The sequence below is a fragment of the Ambystoma mexicanum genome, chromosome 6q (genome assembly GCF_040938575.1).
Source record: "Ambystoma mexicanum isolate Mex_15411 chromosome 6q, UKY_AmexF1_1, whole genome shotgun sequence".
NCBI classification, from domain to species: Eukaryota; Metazoa; Chordata; class Amphibia; order Caudata; family Ambystomatidae; genus Ambystoma; species Ambystoma mexicanum.
In genome coordinates, this window is record NC_090937.1 from 1360997978 (window position 1) to 1361023751 (window position 25774).

General features: G+C 46.9%; 1 protein-coding gene across 2 annotated transcripts in view; it reads right to left on the reverse strand.

Moving 5' to 3' along the window:
* JAKMIP1 (janus kinase and microtubule interacting protein 1) overlaps positions 1-25774 on the reverse strand; it is a 3487328-nt gene that overhangs the window by 895054 nt on the left and 2566500 nt on the right. For both annotated transcript variants that reach the window (XM_069631978.1, XM_069631979.1), the window contains one exon: positions 6368-6451. In XM_069631978.1, the coding sequence (XP_069488079.1) occupies positions 6368-6451 (84 nt within the window). The remainder of the gene's footprint in view (positions 1-6367; positions 6452-25774) is intronic.

The following is a 25774-nucleotide window of genomic DNA, read 5'->3' on the forward strand; positions in this document are numbered from 1 at the left end:
TATCACAGCATGGCCGCGACATAGCCCGCCTCCAGACTGAGCTTCCCGAAAACACAGAATAAGTGTGAAGACTTAGAGTCGAGGTCTCGGAGAAATAATATCCGGATCGTCGGAGTTGCGGAAACTTTCGGCAAGGGGGACATGGAGAGGCAAGTGGAAACCCTTTTGCGAACCATCTTGGGAACAGATTCCTTCTCCGACCACTTCCTGGTGGAAAGAGCCCACCGCACGTTGGCGTCACTACCGAAGCCCGGGGCGCCCCCCCCCGCACCATAACAGCACGCCTTCTCAATTAGGGACGTGATACTCAGATTGTCCAGGTAGAAAGGAACTCTACACTTTAAAAGTAACAGAATTCACATATATCCAGACTTCTCCGCTAGTATACAGGCACAGAGGTGGTCTTACGAGCTGGTTAAGAAACAATTCTGACTACGCAATATACCATATGCCCTCATTTTTCCGGCGAAATTGAGAATTCAACACGGCGGGAGAGCCCACTTCTATGAAAACCCTACAGAGGCCATGGCTTACATTGAAGCGTCCATTCCTTTACCTCCCAGAGATCGAGGGGTCGACCAAAACGCCAGACCACGACTGAATGATAAGGTACCGGATTCGGCAGACTAACCGGGACACATCCTTAGGCCCTGATCGAGGGCAAGAACTGGGAAAAGTCGAGGAGACTCCCTGTCAGCGGCGAATGCCAAAGTTCTGCTACCCAGAGTAAGGGAAACTTTGAAATGAAGACGAACTGAACAAAATACTTATAGTGAAGCAAGCCGAGAGCCTCCGCCGGGACAAGCCAGGTGTATGCAACAGGAGACCCTCAGGAAAACTCCACAAGTTTAAGGGGATGTGCGTTACGAGGCAGCATCGTCAAGTTGGGGAAGATGATGTGGGTGGGGGGCTGAAAAGTTGTGGGAAGTTTAGCTCCGTTGAGCTGTGTGGGGAAAGGAGGGAGAAGCTCTGGGGCCAGGGCTTAGTTGGAGGAGTACCTCAAGTTACGAAAAGCGGTGACATTGCAACACATGACACTCTCCTAAGCGACAACAGGTCAAGAAATGCTAAATGGATATACAAACATGGCTAATCCTCCCAGAGTGGCAAGAGGGCTTAAACTGAAACTACTTACCTGGAACGTGCGTGGACTGAACAACCGAGCCAAGCTGAATAAAGTGGGAGCCTATGTTACTCGTCACCATCCCCAGATTGTTATGTTACAGGACACCCATGCACTCCAGAAGGTTAACGCTGAATTCCTGAAAGGATGGGGTAAGCATAGATACTGTACAGAATACTCCTCACAGGCACGAGGAGTACTCGTCCTGATTCATCCATCTGTTGGGTTTCGGGAGGGCAGAAGTAAAATAGACCCACTGGGCCGATACGTTATAGTGTGGGGGAGCATTGCAGGGGAGGAGCTGATCTTGGTAAACACATATGGACCAAATGTGGACGATCCTGATTTCTATATAAATGTAATGCAAGAAATTGGTGTATGTGACGACGAGCGAATGCTGTGGGGAGGGGACTTCAACACTATATTAGACATTAACCTAGATCGATCCACCTGTACACGCAGGAACCCCACAAAAACAACTGATACTGTGAAACAAATCATGTTGCAATTGTCACTAGTAGATGCCTGGAGAACATTACATCCTCAAAAAAGGAAGTATTCCTTTTACTCCTCTGTGCATGATACCGAGTCCTGCATTGACTACTGGCTGGTGACTGCGTCTCTGATGTGCAATATTGTTGGCAGTGAAATATATCCCCGCACCCTTTCAGATCATTCCCCTATATTGCTAGACATGACACTGGGTGACCTTAGACCCCCGGTCAGGAGATGGAAGATGCCCCCCAACATTCTTGGGGACCCTGTAGTGGCAGAGGAACTACACACTGAGGTCGAATCCTTCCTTGAAATTAATATGGGCTCGGTGAATAGCCCTGCTATTCTGTGGGAGACATTTAAGGCATGGGTGAGGGGTATCCTGATCTCTAAATCCACAGGACTGTTGAAGGTGGTCAGGGGGGAACTGATGGAGGTGGAGAAAAGACTGGGAGAATTAGAACGGCAATATACTTCCTTACATGAAGAAAGCACCCTTGCGGACATAAATAGCAACTTGCAGGAATTGGATAAATTGGCTACCAGGGAATTGTTATATATGGCTACCCCGATCAGGGCACACCGATACGGTGAGGGAAATAAGGCGGGGCGCACCCTGGCTAACCTACTGAAAACAGAAAAACACCACACTCCAATCTCTAGTATAATAGCGAGAGACGGCACAATAGCAACAAGCGAGGAGGCAATAAATAAAGAATTCTCCCATTTTTATACAGAATTATATGCCAATCATGACCTGAAAACTCCAAATGACATTGGGGAATATTTGGACACTATCACGGTCCCGAAAATGTTAGCAGAAAACAAACTGTTGTTAGACCAGCCCCTCACGGTTGTTGAAATAAAGGAAGCGATTAAATCTTTAGCTAACGGGAAGGTCCCCGGTTCAGATGGACTGGGGATTGAATTATATAAGGAGCTCAGCGTGGAGCTTGCCCCGATATTGTTGTCCGTGTGGGAGGAGGCCATAGAGGTAGGGACGCTTCCAGCGTCCATGAGAGAGGCCATTATTACAGTACTCCTTAAGCCCAGGCGACCCCCCAATGAGATGTCCTCGTACCGGCCCGTGTCCCTTATAAACTGTGATGCTTAAATATTTGCAAAGATCCTAGCTACTAGACTCCTGCCACACATGCCAGTACTGATACACCCGGACCAGGGTGGATTTATCCCTACCAGATCGACAGCGCTCAATCTGCGCAGGTTGTTTGGGATCATGGCCCAGATCAAGCCGGAGGCCCAGGCTGTGGCAGTGTCTCTAGATGCCGAAAAGGCTTTTGACTCTGTGTCATGGACATACCTATTTATGGTACTCGAGAAATTTGGGCTGGGTCCATACTTCCGGAAATGTGTCCAAGTACTGTAAACCAACCCAGGGGCAAGGGTATTGACCAACCGCACCATGTCAGAATGGTTTGAGATGGGGAGGGGTACGAGACAGGGTTGCCCGTTCTCCCCCATACTATTCGTGTTGACGATGGAACCAGCTGCGGCAGCCAATTAGAAAACACCAGGAACAGAGGGGTATAAGGATGGCGGGCTTGACCCAATCAATATCTCTATATGCAGATGATGCCCTATTGTACATTCGGGAACCAGACATGCACCTGGGCCCAGCGATGGAAGCAATGCATAGCTTTACAGAATATTCGGGTTATAAAACGAATCTTTCTAAGTCTGAAATCTTTCCCCTTACCCCGGCTACTAGACGCCCAAACAACACGCATGGCCTGCAGTGGTCCCCGGACAAGATAAGATACCTGGGGGTAATTGTGTCGGGAGACAAGACATCCCTACTCTTAAATAACCACGAATCTCTACTAAACACGATCGCTACTAAACTCTGTTTCTGGGCTAAACTTCCCATCTCACTGATCGGTCGGGTAGCCATACTAAAAATGGATATTCTCCCTAAACTACTGTATATATTTACTAACATACCGATATGGCCCAGAAGGCGCTTCTTTGACACTCTTAGATCCATGGCGGTGGAGTTTGTCTGGAGCGGGGCAACGGCAAGGATAAAGTGGGAATAAATGGTGGAACCATATAGCAAGGGTGGAATAGCAGCTCCTGATTTCGAACTATATTATTTAGTTGCACAAGCGCAGTTCGTTAAGCACTGGTACGATGAGGAAGACACCTCACCCCACATTTGTCTAGAAAAACATGCTGCACGCCCAACTGATGTAAGGTCAGTCATCTTTGAAAGAAAACACAGAGATGAGTGCCCATTCGACCCAGTTAGTACAACTGTACAGGCCTGGCACAGACTCTACCGTAGGCTTGGAATAGAGACACCATACTATGCAGAGGTCCCGTTCTGGAACTTCCCTGGTATAGCACCCACATATGACCCAGGTGTACAAAATAAATGGGACCCGGAAGAGGAATTTAAAATCAGAGACATATTCCCCAATGGTAAGTTCATAACTCTGGAAGAATTTAAAATAGGGATGGAAGGGACCAATTGATGGTGTTACAGTATCATAGAATGCGAATGGCTTTTAAGGCGAGGTGGCTAATGTTCCCTGATGAACCCCCGCCACACCCGTGTCTGTTGGCCCTGTCAACCAGGTTGGGAACAAGTGCCTCGGGGCTATATGCGGCCGTGCAGGCCAACACCCCAACGGTAAATGTGATAAAGGCTTCCCGGGAAGCGGATCTGGGGGAAAGTATAAATGACACAATCTCGGTGAGGTATTGTGAATTAACCAGGAAAGTGTCCATGAACGCAGGCCTCAGGCTGATCCAATTTAAGATATTGAACAAACTGCACTATACCCCCCAAAAGGTTGCCAAGTTTACTAATGGCAGCCCCGGGACCTGTCAGAAATGTGGAGCTGATCGGGCCGATTCGTTACACATGTACTGGAGCTGTCCTCAGGTGCACACATTCTGGGGAGAGATAGCAAGCATCTTGGAAGAAGTGACTCAGATACCGGCAGACCTCAAACCACAAAAATATCTGTTTGGGGATATTGGCAAACAATCGGAGGTGACAAGAAGGCTCTTTAACATCGCATGCGTAGTGGCCAAGAAATGCATTCTGCAGAAATGGAAGAGTGCACAAGCACCACAAGTGAGCCACTTCCTTAAGGAATTGATGTATGTCAATGAATGTGAGGAATACTATGTAATGTCACTTCCGAGTCCATGTAAGCCGAAGGACATTTGGGGCCCGTTTAGAACATACTTATGTGAAGCAGACTTAGCTGGCAACAGCCCGGCGGGACCCGATGTAGTGTAAAGTCAGTAACACTGTGTGTTCTGTTGTATACCTGAACTAAATGTTGCTGTTTTGGAGATATACTATATGTGATGTTGTTGCAATGTTATGTACCGCGAGCATTAAATAAAGTTTAAAAAAAAAATTTACAACAAAAAAAAAAAAAAGTAACGCCTCTTACTGAGAGGAATGTTTAGGTCCTTTCCTAGTTATGGGATATCCCAATCAGTTTAAACAAAGTAATTTGATTTAAAGTGGAAGAAATACAGAAGAAAAAAATGTACATATACACCCAAGCCCTTCTCTCATGATTTTATCATTTATGAAGATACAAGCATTCTGCACAGCACACAAACAAGCCCATTTAAATGAGTGGGTAATTATATGTGTGATTGCCACAGTTTTGTACAATCAGATGAGTGGACACCAACATACAATGTAAAGTGGTCTTGAATAGCACACGCTCTGACATTCTGGCAGTCTTTTTGGCGCACTCTTTTTTCATATCACATCATATCTTCTTACATGTTACCACTTTAATATAAAATAAATAAGCGTAAACATATCAAAAATATTTATTGTAAATCTATGGACTAAAATATCTCCAAATGGTAGAAACTTGTAAAATATCAATAACAGCATATATAAAATTCTCCTCGGTTACACATATTTTAATCGTGAAATTTGCAATTCTGACTACCAGGAAACGTCATGCTACTTAAAGTCCTTCTGCTCCACAGGAAGGATGCTTGGAATTTTTTATTAGTGAGGTGAAAATGTCTATTTTTATCTGCATCATCATTATTCAACGTTTTAAATATAGATTTCCAAACTGTTGAGGGAGCAGAGCTTTTCGTTATCCTACCAGTTTGTTCAATTGGATAGTAATGGCTTTGATTGCATAAAACATATTTTTTTTATCTAAGGACCCAGCTTCAGTCTAGGTCTGTTATATTGGTATTGAGGCATTACAGTGAAATGTTAAACAAGTCCCATTATTCCCCTAATACATGTGATAAATTGTAAATCTGACCACCAGTGGGGTAACACAATTTAAACAAAAGATCAAATTATGCAAGAGTTAAAGTTGTCATAAATTAACAAATGTACATTGAATAAAAGGGAAGGAGAAACGTAAATATTATTTAAAAGTATGACATACATTTGAGAAAAGCTTCATTAACGGGCTGTTCAGATGATTCATAATTCTGTTGTTAAAATTATATTCTGAAGTACGCTCAAACACACTTATCTTTTACTGGATGATCTATACATGGAAGACTTCTATAAAGAAAATAGGGACGTCTCCACTATCCAAGCATGACAACTGTGTTTTAAGTTCAACATTACACGTATAATAAAGAAAAATACTTTAAAACAGTATCTGCTTAATGCAAATGGAGGTGCAAAGTGACACACATGCACCACGTTATAAGGGCAAGAAACAAACTGTAAATAATCAGTGGCATGGGTTTAAGGAGGGACTTGGAGCCTATTACCTGTCCTTTGGCAATAAGGGAGTTTTCCAAGTCTTCAATTTTAGCCTGACACCGGATGAGATCGGCTTGTAGCTGTTCACGAGTCTGAAAGAACACAAAAGTAAGTAATGTCATAATTAGCACTTACAAGATATGATTGGAGTAGAAAGGTTTGAGGAAAAACAATGGGATCCTCTATTAACTACTGCTGAAACTACTGAGTCCAAATGTGCCTGCATATTATATAAAACAGACCTCCAACGTGGGACAAAAGGTAAATACCAACTGTCTGACAACTTGACCATAATAAACTGGAATGCCCAAGTGCCAATATTTTTTTATTCTTCTAAAGCATGCAGTTTTTACTTTGAAAAATGATTTACCATAAACGGAACACAAAACAAAATAACTTCATCATAACATTTTCTTAATATGACTATTCCATTTTTAATGTTATAATTATGATACTGCATGACACAAGATTCGCACAGTGTTGTGCCGGCGGAATGATTTGCAGTGCCGGTAAGTGTTGGTCATTATGTTTAATCCAATGTAAGGATTCATCTGCTCTCTCCCAACCGTCATCTAACAAACACTCACAGAAAGTTCCAATATTCTAGAACAGTATCCCAGCTGGGTTCCACCTGGGCTGTTAGACATATTCCCACCAACAACACAAAAGAGTCTTAATGTATTAATATCGGAAGAAGAAAACCATGATAATCTGCAGAAGTCTTTTAATGACTTTAAAACAACAACGTTGTAAGATGAATAGGAAGGGGGGGAAACTATTGATGGAAATATTACACTAATTGATTAGCAGAAACATTACACTAATAGCATAGCAAATTATGATAACTGTAACAAGAACAATAGATGGTGCTGAAGATAGCATTACTTCAAGTAATAGGTTTACATTTCCTTGATAGCAATAGTATTATCGCGTATCATAGTCTTGGTACAAGATCGGCAACTACCTAATGCGTGTTGACCTCACTACTGATGCGAAGGAAGCAGCCAATGCTGATGCATTACTGGCACCTGTGGCTACACTCTCCTGTGTATCTATCTTATGATGCATCGTTTTGATCTCTTCCATTGTCTTTTAGTACTAACCCTGATTCCAATATACTTTCTCCATGAGAATTGGCCCCAATCTATTCTCCCCCTCTATCAATGTGCTTAGGGATCTTCCCTACCTTCCATGTAGACCCCTCCACTATTCTCCCTGGTTGGGCCAAACCTACACTATTTGTTTAGGCTCTGAAAATGTTGACTCCCCTTTCATCATCGGCCTACCTAACACAGTCCCTGGGTACCCACACCTGTGTCTTTATGTTTTTTTCCTTGTTATAGTTAAGTTTGCATTTACCTTTTGCAAAGCAAAGGTGATCCTTAATCTCCTGATCTGACACCTCACAACTCCATAATAAAGAATGTACCTATTCTGGGCTGAGCCCAGAATTCACAGCCTTTCCTTGAATAATTATGAAAGGGGAACCTCTGGAAGACACATTAGATGTTGAACTTACACTCTAGAACAACTTTCTAAAGGCATTCTCTATAACCAAGTTATTCCTAATAGCTTGCTCTACTGCTCCAACAATGGCCCTATTGAATCTTTAGACATTTGTTTTGTGGACTTTATCTCCAGCTAGTTAGAGCAATTACCTCTCGGGTCATAACAAAATAATTTCTTTTTGCCAGTGCGCGACAGTGGCCAAATATGGCACGGCTCAACCGTTCCCATAAATTATCTGGTGCCCAAATTGGGCACAACTCTTGCTTTTGTAACTTTGCCCCTTTAACCTTTGAATTTTGACAAGGCCAACAATCCTTAGGTATGCTCCACTGAGGCATCAACCCCAGGCAAACAGTATCTTTCCCGTTTTATCGATTTGTGTCCCTGATATACCAGGGTGGCCTTCATGTGCTTTATGGATTAGCCTTTCTCTAAGTGTTGTAGGCACTACAAGTTGTTGCTCCCTAACTAATAGTCCATTTTTTAAGTATAATTGGCTCTTGTTCTCCCAAAGCAGAATCCATTCTTCACTAAATTCCTTTTTTTTTTTAAATCGACCATCCGTTATGCATCAATAGATATACTTGAACTAAAATGGGGTCCCCCTTAAAATCCATGTGCCACTCATCCATTGTTACTGTAGACCCTTTTCCTTGGGTTGTGGTCTCTATTATACTTGCTACCACTTCTTCCTCGTTTTTTTACAAACACGTTATTTAGTGGCATGCGGGATCGAAAATCTGCCCTCTTATTTTTTGTGCCCGGACTATACTATGCACAAAAATTGTGTTAAACTGAGCCTGGCTATTCTTGGTGTTGCAGAATATGGGGGTGGGAGTGCACTGCCGTGTAATTGGAAGTTCAACAGGAAGTAAATTTGTTCGAAATCCAGATTAGGATTAAGTAAAGGTATTTTAATGTTGTTTCAGGTGCAGGCGGGCTATTGTCACAAGACCACTTGGGACACAACATAAGACTAAAACCAGAACTGCGTATTATTAAGCAGTAAGCCCAAATGCACTCCTCTAGAACCTAAGTTCTATAACTCATTTTCCATGTTAGTGATATGGGTTTAATGAATCATATCAAACTCAATATTGATGTATATTACCTCATAAACATCAATCAATTAAATAGTATTTCTTCCATCCATGTAAAGGATTATTATACATAAAGCTTTAGAACAAGTGGACCAGAAATATCGAAAAAAGCATTAGTAACAATTTTAAGTGATAAGGTTTGTTTTAATTAACCCATCATCTCTTTTTCTTTTCAAAATAAAATGTTCAAACAAGGATGTATCAACAAACAAAAAGTTATACACATTTGTGCCACGTAACATGAACCTTCATTTAGTCATGAAATCATTACTGTGCGTCGTAGCAAAACGACCAAAACAAACAAATTCCAGTGTAACAGTTAGACACAACTTTTCATCTGTGTGACAATCCCCATCAGGGAAAAGTGTGTAGGAGCTCTTATACATAAAGACAGCTCCCTCCAGGGAAGCCCTTTTGTGGATGTTGCAAAAATAACCAACGCGTTTGGATCCTATAGATCCATCTTCAGGGTGGGGCTTCACTGTTCTTGCGTTCATATGGGGCAAAAGTAGTTTATAATTCTTTCTGGATCTTCCTCTGTGGGGAATTTAGAAATAACAAGTGTTTTAATCTATTTGTCTAAAATAGTTGATTACCAAGGATAAACTATAAGTTTAAATGTCACTGACCTCTCCCGGAAGATAGCTGTGGTCCGGGATCAGGACCTAGTCAAAGGAAAGTACAACGGTAACTAGAAGCTAATCATCTCATTTGTGTATTTGAATTCCCCAAGATAAAAGGGTACTAAGTTAACATGTTACAATTACTCACCCAGTCTTCAGAATGTAACTTCCAGGAGACTGAGGCGGCAGAAGGTGACTCCAGAAACCCTAAAAAGTCAAATTTAGTGTCAATTAGAACTTAACTGAGAGTGCACCTCGGTAAAGCAGTATTGTGGCTAGAGGCAGATCTCAAGCCAGGATATAATCCCTAAGTGGGCCGATGCTAAGTCGAAATAGTTTAGGGATGTGCGTCCAGTGTACATCAATGTGTCCGCATACCACGAGCGACTTCACGCGAAGAACGCTCACGGAGACTGAAGGAAAAGTTGATAGAGGCTCACCTGAAAAGCGGGGCTAGGCGCTCCGTGCCGGTTGCTGCAGTGTCCGCCAGCCGAATGTTGGTAGCGAATGTCTACTCGGCTGCCGGTAGCGTTCACTGTAGTCACGGTAACCTCACGCATGCACGTGAGGTCCGTTCGATGTCGGCCATGTTAGAGTGGGCGCTAGTACGCCAAACTGTAGTCATGGCGTCAAAGCACGCCATTTGTTTAAGTAACTTTGAGTATGAATGTGTAGACTAAAGCTGTTACGAAGGGCTCCAAGTTCTAGGGGTATCCGGCTTAATTGAAAGTAGATAAGAAGGCGTGAGTAGTTTGATCTATACATAAGAGTCTATCCGTAAAGAGAGCCCGTTATACAAATCGTTCTCAGCCATATCAAGTGTTTTCATGAGATGCACTCAATGTGAGTGGGGGCATCCACGCGGCACAAGCAGTAACCGCGGGGTGCCCCCATCTCACATCCGGGAAATTGACATCCACTAGGGGTTTAAATGGACTTTACATCAGTCGTTAATGTTGTGGATAGTAAAACAGGGCCGAAGACAAGGCCGTGTTAGGGGGGACCATTGCTTCGCATAAAACTCAGTCCTTGGGATTATTAGAATAGGACAGAAAGAATGTGAGTGGGGGCACCATCGCGGCACAAGTCTGTAACCATGGGGTGCCCCCATCTCACATTCGTAACAAAAAGACAAACTAAGGGTTACATGGTGACCTAGGATTGTCGCTCTTCAGACTATCACTGGACATGTTAAGTAGAAGGAGCTCGGTCAACAAAAGCTGTTACATCAAATGGTCAATAGATGTGATACAATACAGCAGCATTTAAAAGAGTTATTCATCATCAAAAAGCATCTGGAAACTTGCACAGTGACAGCATACAGAAACATTCCTATAATCCTGCTCTTCCTAGCCCGTTGAGATGGATGAAATTCATAAAAAACACATAAGGTCAAACTCTGAGTTCATGCCTCGGGGGTTCAGAGAGTCCAAAAGTTCAATCCACAGTATCTTACGTTGTGCCAATTTTCTTTGCACATTACCCCCTCTCCTAGCCGCTGTAACCTGTTCAAGGATGACACATTGTAGTTGCGCCACTGTGTGTCGTGCCTCTAAGAAATGAACTGCCACCGGGGATTTCAGGCTTTTAGTCAGAATATTGGACTTGTGCTCAGTCCATCTAATTTTGGCTTTTCTAGTGGTCATACCTACATAGTAGAAACCGCATGGGCATTTTAATGCGTAGACTACATTTTGGGCATCACAGGTGAATGACGTAGCTGTATATGCTTGCCTGAGTGTGGATGTGTGATATAGTTGCCCTTAATGATGTTGCCACAATGTTGGCAATTGTAGCATGGGATTGTTCTTTTGTGCTGAATTATGGTGCTAGGAGAGTAGATCTCTGCTTTCACCAGACTTTTGCGTAAAGATTTGCTATTTCTGTATGCAAATGTTGGTAGTTCTGGGAAGAGATGTTGCAACTGTGGATCCAGTTGTAGCATTGGCCAGTTCTTCTTGATCGTTCTTTTTATTCTCGTGCTTTGAACGGAATAAGTGGTCACATATACTAATGGTTCAGCAGGTTTGGTGGGTTTAGGAATCAGTAGTGTTTCTCGGTCGATGTGCCTGACTTTTTCTGCAACCTCGGATATCAAAGTCGGGTTATACCCTCTCGTAGTGAATTTAGTTCCCAATGTTGTGGCCTGGCGGTCGTATTCTGAGTTGTCCGAAATGTTCCTCCTATAGCGCAAAAACTGACTGAAAGGTACGCTGTCAATCGTACGTTTAGGATGGAAACTTGTAGCATGTAAGAGACTATTTCTATCAGTTTGTTTCGTGTAGATCCTAGTCTCCAATATCGCTTCTGACACATATACTTCTACATCGAGGAAATGAATAGTTGTTGTGCTTGTCTCTGTTGTGAACCTAATGCGGGGATTCATCCCGTTCATCATTGTAAAGAATTGTAAAGAATTCATCCAATTCCAATTCCTCTTGGACCTACCTGTCCAAATGCCGAAGATGTCATCGATGTACCTCCGATCGGAGGTACATCGATGACATCTTCGGCATTTGGACAGGCCCCCAAGAGGAATTATGTCCCATCCCTTTCCTCCATACTGTATGGGCGATTAAAACTGAATGTAGCCCCAGGGTGGAGAAAAGCCCCTCCTTAAGAAGAACAAGTTACTCTCTTACCTGGTAATGTTCTTTCGATGGGATGGTCAGACGACGTATTCCATATCTATGACAGTAATCACCACAGCTGTGCTGCTTCGGAAAATCTTTCGGCGTCTGCGTCCTGCGTCGATGACTTCGATACGCCGTCTTCGAGGACCTCCTCCGACAGCCGACGTCACCGGATGTTATAAGTAGGACGCATGACACCCGTAGCCTCAGTTGTAGTTTTTTACCAGAATGTGTGGCACCAAACTACTGCCAGTATGACCACAGAAAGCCTTGTGGAAACGTAAGCTGCAATTGCATAAGCAATTCTGTAGCGGGGAAGGCAGGGAGGGAGCGATATGGAATACGTCGTCTGACCATCCCATCGAAAGAACGTTACTAGGTAAGAGAGTAACTTGTTCTTCGAGGGGATTGGGTCCTCTGACGTATTTCATAGCTATGACAGACTCCCAAAGCAGTACCAAAGTAAGAAGGTAGGAAAAGAATTTAGAATATAGAAATTTAGAATGCCCAATCAAATGGCCGAGTAAAGGACCGTCTTGCCAAAGGGCAGATCCTACCCACGGATAGAATCGAGGGAGTAGTGAAGTACAAATGTATGGACCGAAGCCCAGGTGGCTGCATCACAGATGTTATGAATAGGAACACCCCTCTGCAGGGCAGTAGAGGCAGCCATCCCCCTGGTAGAATGGGCCTGTAAGCCTACCGGAGGGTCCTTACCCACCAAGCGGTAACATTCAGAAATTGCCAGGATAATCCATCGAGAAAAAGTCTGCTTAGTAACAGCTTGTCCCAAACACCTTCCAGCGTAACCAATAAAGAGTTGATCGTCCACTCTGACCCGGACATGCGTGAAATATAAAAACGTAAAGCTCTCCGAGGATCCAGCCTATGGAGCCTCTCCTCTTCCTTACCAGGATGCGGAGGAGGATATAATTTCCCCGGAAGAATAACCTTCTGGCCTCAATGAAATTACGACACCACCTTCGGAAGAAAAGAAGGACGAACTCTAAGGACAACCCTGTCCTTATGAAACACAGTGAAGTGGCTTAACTGAAAGTGTCTATAACTCACTCTGCGAGCGGAAGTGACCGCAACTAAAAATACAGTTCTAAGGGTTAACAGTCTCAAAGGACAAGAATGCAAAGGTTCAAACGGCGCACCCATTAAAAACTTGAGAACAAGGTTCAAATCCCAACCGGGCACCTGGAAAGGTGACGGAGGGAACACATTAGTGAGCCCTTTCAGAAACTGAGAAATTAAAGGAATTTTAAAATAAGAACACTTCTCAGATGAACGCTTAAATATGGACAGCGCCGCCAGGTAACCTTTAATGGTACCCACTTGCAAGCCCCTTTGGGCTAAAGAAAGCAATAAAGACAGAACTACAGGAATGTCACATGAAAAAGGATCCACATTCTTAACCCTGCACCAGTCGCAGAACTTTCTCCAACGGCAATGGTACAGGGACTTTGTTGCCGGCCGTCTGGCCGAAAGCAACACCTCCATCATGTCTTCAGGGAGGTTCCAATTCTTATACCTCAACCTTTCAGAAGCCAAGCGTGAAGGTTGAGGGATCTGACCTCTGGATGGAGAACCTGACCCCCCCTCCCGTGAGAGCAGATCATCTCGGTAGGGAAGACGATGTGGAGGGCAGATGGACAAGTCGAGAAGGTCTGGGTACCACGCCCTCCTGGCCCAAGCCGGAGCAATGAGGATCATCCGGGAACCAAACCTCTGTAACCTCCGCAGCACCTGCAGGATGACGCGGACTGGAGGAAACGCGTACAGCAGTGGGAAGGACCACTCCACCACAAACGCGTCTCCTAAGGCTCCTCTTGGAGGAAATTCCCGCAAGCAAAACCTTTTGCACTTTCGGTTGATACTGGAGGCAAAGAGATCCATTTGAGGGGTCCCCCAAAGGACGAAGCTCTCCAGGAGAATCTCCTGAGCCAACTCCCACTCGCGAGAGATCGCGCTCTGCCTGCTCAGAGTGTCCGCCGTCTCCTTTTCGTCTCCGGCCAGATGCACTGCCGAGATCGAAAGTTCCTGCTGGATGGCCCAGACCCAGAGCTGCATCGCCTGCCAGCGCAGAGGAAGTGAACCTGCCCCCCCCCCCTTTTTTGATGAGGTAGTGCATGGACACTGTTTTATTCGTCAGAATCAGGACATTCTTTCCTCGCACAGTCGGCAGAAAAGCCTTCAGGGCAAGCCTGACTGCCCTCAGCTCCAACAGATTGATAAGGAGTCTGGACTCCGACGGAGACCAACGACCACTGACTGTCGGCTCGTTGGCATGGGTTCCCCATCCCCTGAGCGATGTGTCCGTCACGATCGTCACCTCCGGCCAGGCCAGCCAAAATGGAGCCCCCCTCATCAGATTTCCTTTGACGGCCCACCACAGAAGGTCCTGAGCAACCGAGGGAGGCACCTGAACGGGGTCCGACATCCTGTCGGAGCACTGTGACCACTGCATCTTGAGAGCCCACTGCAAAGATCTCATCCGCAGTCGTGCCTCTGGCACCAGAAGAATGCAGGATGCCGTGAGGCCGAGCAGCCTCAAGAACGCGAACGCCGGGAGACTCTGGGCATGTCCAAACTTGTATACCATCTGCTGAATGTGAAGAGCCCTCACCTGGGGCGGAAAATACTGCCCCAGGGACGTGTCGAGCACTGCTCCGATGTACTGGAGCCGCTGAGTTGGCGTCAAGTGAGACTTCTTTAAGTTGAGGGAGAAGCCCAGCTTGTGAAGGGAGTGGCAGGTGACGGACAGATGATCCAGGACTTGCTCTGGAGAGCGCGCCCTGATCAACCAATCATCCAGGTAGGGGTAGACGTGAATCCCCCCTTTCCTGAGATGAGCTGCCACCACCACCATGTGCTTGGTGAAGACCCTCGGGGCGGAGGTCAATCGGAACGGCAGGACCCGAAACTGAAAGTGCGAGTCTCCAACCGCGAACCTCAGGTACTTTATGTGCTTTGGATGGATCGGCACATGAAAATAAGCGTCCTTCAGGTCGAGAGACACCAAACAGTCCTGATGTTGAAGGGCCTGGAGGACTTGAGAAAGAGTAACCATCTTGAACTTGTCCTTCCTTAGGAGCTTGTTCAAACCGCGCAAGTCCATGATGTGTCTCAATCCTCCGTCTTTCTTCATTATCACAAAAATATGGGGAATACCATCCCTTGTTCCTCTCCGCTACAGGCACCAGTTCTATGGCACCTTTCTCCAGCAGGGATTGAATTTCCTGCGCAAGGAGCGGATCCGGACTCTTAAAAGAGAGGTTCCCTGGTGGATTGTCGTGAGGCCTCTGCCAGAAAGGAAGACAGTAGCTGTGGGCACTGATCTCCAGAACCCACACATCTGAAGTAATGGCACGCCATTCTACGAGATGCTGCACCAGCCTTCCCCCAACCAGAGAATCATGGGCCTCATGACTGAGCTGAAGCGGCTGCGGCAGTGCCTGAGGACAAAGAGCCAACTGCATGCGTGGCCTTGGCACCTCGAGTACCTTGTTTTCCACCTCTGGCACTCCTATGGTTGCCCCTTTGACTTGCAGCTCCTCTCGCTTTACCAAAGGATGAGTAATAACGAAAGGAACCTCCCGTCCATTGCTGTCCCCTAGGACGAAAAGGCGGAGGTTGGCGGACTGCAGCGCCCAGCGACTTTGCTGCAGCTTTGGAGGTCTGCAACCTGTCAAGGCTCTTGTCAGCCTTGCTGCCAAAAAGATGTTCACCATCAAAGGGCATGTTGAGGAGCCTGACTTGCACATCAGGAGCAAACCCCGACTTCCTCAACCACGCAAACCTGCGTATTACGGTGCTCGCCGCCATGGACCGGCTGACACAGTCTGCCATGTCCAAACCTGACTGAACGGACTCACACATGGCATCCTTGCCATCCTGAATAATAGCAAGAAAACCATCCCGTTCATCCCCTTCGGGAATATGTTCAGCCGCTAAGGAAATACAGTTCCACAGAGTGTGCGTGAAACGTGACAAGGCACATATGGAGTTGGCCGCCTGAAGAGCCATACCCCCTGAAGAAAACACTTTCTTCGCCCAGCCATCAGGAGGGATGGTAGGATACGACGCCTGCTTAGCTGGGGCCGTAGCCGCCTGCACCAGCAAACTCTCCAGAGTTGGGTGTGTGGTCAAGTAGCAGAGGTCACCACTGGCTGGGCGGTATTTTCGTGGCAAAGACTTGCCCACTGCCAGGAGACTCTCCGGAGCAGTCCAAGCCGCTGCCAGTCTTCTTTGCAGAGGTATATGGAATGGCAGTACCGGGTCAGTGGGTGGACCTTGGTCTAGGATATCCGTCAGGTCATCCTGCACAAAATCAACTGGGGGCGCCGACCACCCCAAGTAGTCCGTGACCCTCGACATAAGGCGCCGGTACGATGACTCGGCATGAGTGCCAGGCTCAGGCCTACAGAACTCCACCTCCGGAGAGGTGTCCAGACCACTGGCATCATGCAGTGACTGACGCAGGTCCTCAATTTGGCTATGACCAGAAAGAATCTCATCTGGTACCGTGTCAGGAACCAACCCATCTTCAGAATCCTCTTCCACCTGGGAAATATAAACCATAGGCTGGAAAGTGGCCACTTAATAAGGGAGAAAGACATGTTTTGCCTTGGCCAGAGCCTTTCTAGGGGGTTCTCCCGTGCTACGGGGTACCTCCGACACCACAGCCTCGAAAGGCGTCGACGTCGAGTGAATCGACGTCGAGCGCGGCGCCGACAGCATCGACGGCTTCGATACAGGCTTTGAGGGCGGAGCCCCAAGCGTGTCCTTTGACAGCCTGGGTGCCGATGGCGTCGACGACTTCCTCGGAGGCAGAGCCTCGAGAGAGTCCGTCGACGTCTTCTTCGAAGACTTCACAGGTGCACACGGGCTCGAGCGCATCGAGGACCGGGACCTGGAACGGGCATGACTAGAATGATTCCCCTTGTCTGAGCAGGACCTCTCCCGCGAATCGTGCCGACCACCCGAGCCAAAAGCGTACGAGCGGTGTCTCTAGTACGTCACGGCCGACCCCTCTCGGAGGCGCGGACGGTCCGGAGCCCTGCGATTCAAGAATCGGCAACATTTTCTTCCCGAAGAAGCCCATTCCTCCGGAGAGGAACGCTTGGTGGGATAAGAAACCCCCCGACGGGCGGAGTCCTTGCATGAGGACGGGGAAGGCGACCAATGATGGCGCTTCCGGGAGTGCCGAGACCCCCTAGACTTACGACTACGAAGCAGAGAGTCGCCCCTCGAATCGTCCGTCGAAAGCCCAGTGGACCTCGCCTTCCGGGACACCTTACCGACCGACAGCTTCTTCTTACGTTCCCGCAAGGCCTTGGACATAAGCGACTGGCAGTCGACACAATCATCCGTGTCGTGGGCATCCCCGAGGCACCAGAGGCAGGCGTTGTGCGAGTCCGTCACCAACATCTTGGACCCGCAGTCCCCACACTTCTTGAAGCCCGGACGCGGGGTGGAAGAAGAGGAAGACATCCCGATAATACTTCACAAACTAACAGGTTCGAAGAACCGAAAGAACAGAAACTCCAAAAAGTCGAGGCGCGTCGAGATCTCCGAATCGAACACGTTCGCAGAAAAAACGGAACTGAGGCTACGGGTGTCGTGCGTCCTGCTTATAACATCCAGTGCGTCGGCCGTGGGAGGAGGTCCTCGAAGACGGTGTATCGACGTCATCGACGCAGGACGCAGATGCCGAAAGATTTTCCGAAGCAGCACAGCTGTGGTGATTACTGTCATAGATATGGAATACGTCGGAGGACCCAATCCCCTCGAACACAGGTTTCTTAGATACGCCTGCCTGAATGCCTCGTCTGACCTAGAGGCGGCATCCAAATAGTAGTGTTTACAGAAAGCCGAACGGGTGGCCTAGGAAGCCGCCCTGCTGATGACCTGCCACAGCACATGCCGTTGGAACACGATGGCCGTGGCCTTGGCTCTGACCGCATGGGCATACAAGTTAGCTGGCACTGGTTTGTTCTGCCCCTCATAGGCCTCCTTAATGGCCACAATCATGCCCTTGCTATGGAGACCCTGACTAACCTGGCCTTGACACACCAAAAGTGACAAACAAGGCGTCTGCTATTTCCTCGTTGAGATGGAAGGAGGAGGTCACCTTGGGTAGGAAAGCAGGGTGAGTCCGCAGGATGACCTTGCCCCTGTGAAACATGGTGTAAGGTTCTGATGCCACCAGAGCCTGGATCTCGCTGACTCTGTGAGCTGAGGAGAGAACCACGAGCAGAGCTGTCTTTACGGTGACCAGCCTGATGTCCGCGGACGCCATAGGCTCAAAAGGTTTGTGCACCGAGGCGCCCAAAACAACATTAAGGTCCCACACTGGGTGTGGCTTCTTTATAGGCGTGCAAAGCCTGCGGAGGCCCACCAGATGTCGTTTGACCATTTACTCTTATATTGGCTCCTAGTAGCCTTGCTTCCAGCGCACTGGATGATCTCTAGGTTAGCCTGAGATAGGCTTAAGTGTTTCAGTGTGACCTGCTCAGGAGCCACGCTGTGAGGGCTAGCTTATGAGGAGCAGGGTGGACTACCCTGCCCCCGGCTGGGCCAAGAGAGAAGCTGGGCCCAGCAGTGGATGAATGGGTGGTATGTCCAAAAGGCTGAGGAGCCCGGAGAACCACGGTCTGGCCGGCAACCGGGGAGCTATCAAAATGATGCTGAGGTGCCGGGATTCCTTTATGTTGCATATCACTCTGTTGTCTAGGGGTGTGGGCAGGAAGGCATATGCCATCATGTCAATCCATAGGACCTGGAATGTGTCGCCCAGGGAGCCGGAGCCCTGCTAGGAGGCAAACTGTTGGCATTTCCTGTTGTCCCGGGAGGCAAAAGGATCCACCCGGGGATGCCCCCACCTGAGGAAGATCTCCCTTAGTACCAGGTTGTTCAATTGCCAACCGTAATTGTCCACCCCCAGTCTGCTAAGCCTGTCCGCCTCCAGGTTGGATTCCCCCGGGAGGTGGACAGCAATTAGGTAAATGTCGTTCTCCAGAACCCAATCCCACATGCCGACTGCTAGATTGCGCAGCGGAGGCGATCTGGTGCCCCCCTGATTGTTGACATAGTACACGCTGGTGGAATTGTCTGTCTGGATAAGAACTGTCTTGCCCTCGATAAGAGGGAAAAAAGGCCTTGAGAGCCAACAATATGGCCTTCAAGTACGTAGTAACTGTGACCTGAGGGGCCGGCTGCCGGAAGGGCTTGCCCTGCCTCAGGTTGAATTCCGGACCCCCAGTGGAGGTCCGAGAGGAGAAAAGGCGCAATGTTGACTGGCTCTTCTTGGGAGCCCTTCTCCTGATTCCATGAGGCTGCGAAGTGCAGCTGTAATCTCTGCCTCCTGAGTCTTGTGTGGGGCACGGCCAAATGGACCGCTGCCATAAACCCCAGTAGGTGTTAGTACCACCAGGCCGAGGTCACTGGACTGGAGAGGAAGTGAGCTGTAGCTCTCTTGATGGCCGCAATCTTGTCCTCCAAGGGAAAGACTCTCACAGAGCTTGTGTCCCAGATGAGGCCCACAGTCAGGCTCTGCGTGGGCTGCAGATGAGACTTCTTGAGTTTGATAGTGAACCCCAGGTCGTGGAGTGTGTTCATCAGTGCGGAGGCAGTATGCTGAACCGCTTCCCGAGAGGTGGCCCGGACAAGCCAGTCGTCCAGGTATGGGTAGATGTGGTGGCCCTCGGCCCTGAGGAGGGCTGCCACTGCATTCAACAACCTGGTAAATACCCTGGGAGCCGAGTTGAGGCCGAAGGGTAGCACCTTGTATTGGAAATGAAAGCCCATGATCCTGAAGTGCAGTAAGGAACAATGCCGCTGCCAAATCGGGACGTGTAGGTAAGCGTCCTTCAAATCCAGGGAGCACATCCAGTCTCCCCTGTCCAGTGTTACCGCAATAAGAGCTGGCATAACTATCTTGATTTATTGCAGAGGGAGGGAGAGATTGAGGGTGGAAAGATCCAATACAACTCTCCGGCCAGCCTGGATCTTCTTCTGTATGGCAAAAATCCTGGAATAAAAGCCCAAGCCTCGCTGGGAGGTTGGGACTTCTTCCACAGCCTGGCTTTCGACGAGCGACCGGATCTCTGCCAGCAGAGTTGCTGTCTCAATCTGTGGGAGAGGAGGGGAGGAGCGGTAAGAGGAAGGTACCGGTAGGCGGTACCCCATGGAGACTACAGAGAGGATCCAGGAGTCTGAAGCCATGGAGACTACAGAGAGGATCCAGGGGTCTGAAGAATTCTGGCACCAAAATTACACTTGAAAGGCAAGCCTGCCCCCCCCCCCACCCCCGGAGACACATGGACCCAAAGGGGCGCATCATTACTTTTTTCCCTCTGAGGCTGTTGCAGACAAGGAAGATTGGTTGTTTCCTCCGACGCGGACTCAGAGAACGGTCTGGTTGTCTGAACCTCCTTTCTTGGAAGCCTCAGAACCCGCCAAACACCCGCTCCTTGTTGGAGTGTTGCTGCGACTGGGTGAGGCCATAAGCGTGGCCTTTGAAAGAATAGATGAATACTTTGCGGTTTGCAAGCTGTTTTTCTTTTGATATAATCCCTCATCCATAGTGGAGTGGAAGAGGTCACTGCCCTCGAAGGGAAGGTCCAATATGCGTTCCTGGACATCAGGATTAAACTTTGTATCCTAGAGCCAGGCCCTCCTTCTCATGTCCGTGGCTATAAAGATGGCCTGGGCAGAGGTATGGATGTAGGCCACGGTGCACCCCATAATGCCCTGCGCTAGCAGCCTGGATTCTCCTAGTCCCGCCTTGAAGCGTGCTTGGCTCTGTGGCGGACGTTCTGGGAGGGAGTTCACAATTTCCCACCAGAGCCCTTGGTTAGCGGCTGCCAACATGGCATCTGCATTGGCCTGCCGCAGGTGCAAAGAGGCGTTGGGGTACATCTTCCTCCCATAGGCCTCCAATATCTTCTCCTCCTTGCCTAGCAGCATTGAGGACGAGGTGGTCGAGGACGACTGAGGCTTGGAATAGAGTGACGCTGCAGCAATCACAGAAGAGTGTGGTTAAGGATGCTCTGAAAGCAAGAGTGTGTCCCCCTCCATTTGCCAGTACTTGGCATTGAGGTGCCTATTGACAGGCTGGGCAGAGTGCGGCTTGAGCCACCCCTTCTTGGCCAGGGCAACTACGTCTGAATGATAAAAAGACAAAAAGACAGAAGAGAAGAAGTAACTGCGTGTGGAATTACATGGCCGAAGCCAAACCCAGGAGCGCTGGTGAATTTGGCCCGTTCCCATCGACGCAGATAAGGGGACTGAGGACTGATGCCGGTGGGCGGCGTCAGGCGAGCGCATGCTCCCAGGGCTGCACCCCCGTGCGCCTCTAAATTTAAAGAGGAAGAAGATCTTTTCTGGTGAAAAAGGTTCTGTCCACCGCCCCTCGCGAGGGACGGCCATACAGTATGGAGGAAAGGGGACAGGATGTAAGAGTATCCTGCTTTACATCAAACCCTACTCCTTACCAAAGACCAACCCTTCTTCCCTATATTTAGATAGGGCCAACATTGTTTTTTATGCAGTCAGTGAACCTAATATCTCAGATCTGACTAGAATACAAGGGGACACTATTGGTTTTCCATATAAGGATTATAACAGTACTGCGAAGAAGAAGATGTGCAGGAAGATACCGATCACTCATGAGAACCAGAGTGAACGATCTAGCCTTTTGCAAAATGTGATTGGTCGAAAACAACCCAACAGGGAAGTGTGGGAGCTCAAATCCTGTCAGCTAAAACAGATGGAGAGAGCTACCCTCCAAGGAGGAAAGTCGAGAGCTGCTGGGAGCCGACAAGCAGCCACGAGAACCGCATCGGCAAACCCGGTAAAGAAGGGGGAGACGTCAGGCTTGGAAGATGGTGGTGTGGCGCTGGAGGTCCAGCAAGAAGGGATGCTGTGAGCAAGTACCCGAGGTGGGCGAAGGGCTCAAGTCCCTAGATCTCCAACTGCGAATACAAAAGATGCACCCTCAATGAGACCCAAGGGAGCTGCTGAAAGAAATCCAGACCAGTGGTCATGGTCAAAGGCCCTCATTGACCCTCAATGCAAAAATTAGCCACCATCTGAGAGGATAAGAAGACAACAAGATATCCTGGAGAATGAATTTAAGGCTGAAACAACTGTATGCAGGAAAAATATAATATTATGTTGCTGGAATACGAGGGGTTTTGTACACCTGACAAGGAAAACAGACGTCAACTTGGGTCAATTTGACATACTGTGTCTACAAGAGACGTGGCTGACTTCCAAACCCCAATTGGATGGATTCGACCTAGTATTTAATGCAGCAAAAAAGGGAGCAATGGGGCGCCCTACAGCAGAGCTCTTAACTACAATAAGAGCTGGATCAGGTCTAGATACGCGTGAAGTCTTATTTTCACCGCACTGGATCCAGGCAACCTTATTAAACTGGAAACGCAAGAGTGAGGGATCTAAAAATCAGAAACCAGAGACAATTCTTCTAATAAATGTGTATGGGAATCAGGAAACAACATCAAATGCTGAATTTGCACATGAGATGGAAAAATCTTGGACGAAGTGGTCACTAAAAACCTGGGGCACTACACCATAATAAATGGGGACTTCAATGCAGCCTGTGAGGGCGTGGGTCACCAGGTGAAACATCAACATCATAATATGCCGGTGAGAAAACGAGGTAAACTTTTGGAAGAATTCATGACAGCACGTGAGCTGCACAACCTACACTGGCTGAGATCTAGAGCGAATTTAAAAATTCCATCTTGGCAGAGAAGAAATCAGCAAGGCACGATAGATCACGTATACGTGTCAAAAGATCTGCTGTCGGAGATAAACAACTTCAAAATTGAGAGTACAAAGAATAGTGACCATAACATACTTATTACAGAATGCTTTGCGCCGATGGTCCAACAATTTTCAACAATGCCCGAAATAATAAAAGAGACAGGAGGTCAAGCTAACGGAAAAGGGACTATTACAAATAGCAAAGCAGTACAAAAGAATCCTATGGACTGCTCAAAGCCATCTGAAATTACAGAGGACGATTGGGATTATACTCCTTTACTAACAAGGTACACTCTAAGTGTCAAAAGAATTACTAAAGTAAGAGCAAATCATCCTCACAACTATAATCCGGAATTAGTAAAAAAAAAGACAACTCCATCGAAGACTTAAGAAAATCTTTACAAAAGCGCAGACAGTCGAAAATAAGGTGAGATGGCTACAGGCCCTTCACGAATATGGGAACTGGCTTACTCAGCATCGGCACACATTATATCATCATGATGCTGAGCAAATGCTGCGTGCAATCTGCGGAAAGAAAGTGAAAGATTTTTGGAGCATGATTACTAGTTCTGTGAACAATCAAATACAGAATAACATGGGGGAGACCGCTGGATAACCCATTTCTCGCATTTATACGCCCCGATAATGGTTGAAAAAGATCAGAAGCCGAACTCTCTCAATGTGGAGCAGGGGGAAAAAAAGATGGAATATCCCTTGCGATGAAGAGATGCTCTTAAGAAAAACTACCAAATTAAACAACTCGACGGCACACAGCCCAGATGGGATCAGTAATTTGGAATTGAAAAACCATCCAGACCTGTGGGCCAACATAATGAGTAAAATCTTCTCAAACTGTAACACCACCCAGGCGGTCCCCCAATCTTGGAGAAAAGTGATTATTATACCGATTTCTAAAAAAAGGAGCGACGGACGTTCCAAATCAATATAGACCAATCGCTCTACTGGATGTGATGGGGAAGGTGTTTGCCTCGCTGGCACTAGACGCCTTCCAAACCTGGCTGCACACCTCTGAACATAATGATCCCTTTCAGAACAGGTTTGCAAAAAATTTAGGAACCACAACCAACATCCTATTGCTAAGTACTATAAAGGCCAAAGTTATACAGGGAGGACCACCAGTATATATGTCCTTTATTGACCTGGTCCAAGCTTTCGACCAGGTCAATGGACAATTCTTATGGACCAAATTGGAAGCAAAGAAATGTCCATCTTCTATCCAGGATCCGATCCAAGCCTTACATCAACATACATCTATAAGGGTACGCCTTAGTACAGAGGGCCATCTCTCAGAAGAAATCCAGACGGTCAGAGGAGTCAAGCAGGGGTGTCCACTTGCACCAACGTTGTACAACGCTTATTTAGCAGACTATGAGGATTCAGCAACTGAAGTCAGGTGTTTTCCATCAATGATAGGAGGGTTGACTTTTTCTAAATTCCTTTTGCTGACAATAATATTCTGATGGATCTAAGGCCCATAGGTCTGTAACGGCAATTGGATAACATGGTGACATACTTAAGAAGCAATAACCTCAAACTTAACAAAGAAAAAACTAACATTTTGATAATTGGAAGAACCACAAACAAAACGTCAAAGCTGGCATGCTATTGTGAAGGCCTTCTCCTAGAAAAGGTAATTACCTTTAAATACATAGGAGTAATGATAAGCAAAGACAGACAGGAAGCAGCCATGCAAGATTTTTTATGGATTAAATTAAAAAACCTAACGGCTCAAGCAAAGGCATTGACAGAAAACACGGCCGATTTTCCCTTATTCCAACCCTGAACTTCTTTAAGATGAAGGTCGCTACTGCTTTGACTTACAGAATGGACGCAATGCTAGCCCCGAACTCAATCTGGTTGAAATTTGAAAGTTTCTTCTGGAGAGGAGTTTTGGGACTGTCCAAGTCCACACCCATGGTGCTGATTAGAAGAGAACTTTGTTTGTCGTCATTGATAGCAATAAAAACGAGAGCCTCCTTAATGTTGTACAGGAAAGTGATGAACGTTCCTAGTTCGAAAGTCTTGGATCTTATCAAAAAGGAGACGTAAAGTGGGAAGAATCAAATGTTGGACAAATGGAAAGAGGCCAACTTGAACACACTAAAAGAATTGTATCTGTCTGTGGAACTGTCGGTATGTAACCCAAACAAAGTGGCAGCAAAACTTTTTGAATAGGATTGGATTAACACTCTTGAAATGACCAGTAAATACCCCATGACCTCAAGCTTTCCAACAATGCCAATGAAGGTTAATGAAGTGAGAGGGTACTTAAAGAAATTTCCGGACAAAAGGTTAAGCAGATAATTCCTATGATTCCGCCTAAAACAGGTGAAAAAGAATGAAATCTTGGCAATAAGAAAACAGGTGCACTCGAATAACTGCATATTTTGTGAGGATAAACCTCAAGTGGAAACCAGCCTGCATCTACTGCTAGAATGCGATGGTCTTAAAACAGAAAGAACTTGCTTTCATACTGAACCTTTGAAAAACCTCGGAACAATTTACTTAGATGATCTCTGGTCCGTCTTGACGAGTGGAAATGATAGACGACTGTGATCGGAGTGACTTTATTCTTGAAACATCTGGATTTAAAATAACACTGAACATTGATAAAACGAAAGGAGACTAAAGAAGTGACTCCGATCCAATTCTGTTTAAAGAAAAAGGATCTTTTTTGGAGGATTTTATTTCAAATTTTTGTAAAAATTGCAATACAATTAAATCAAAAT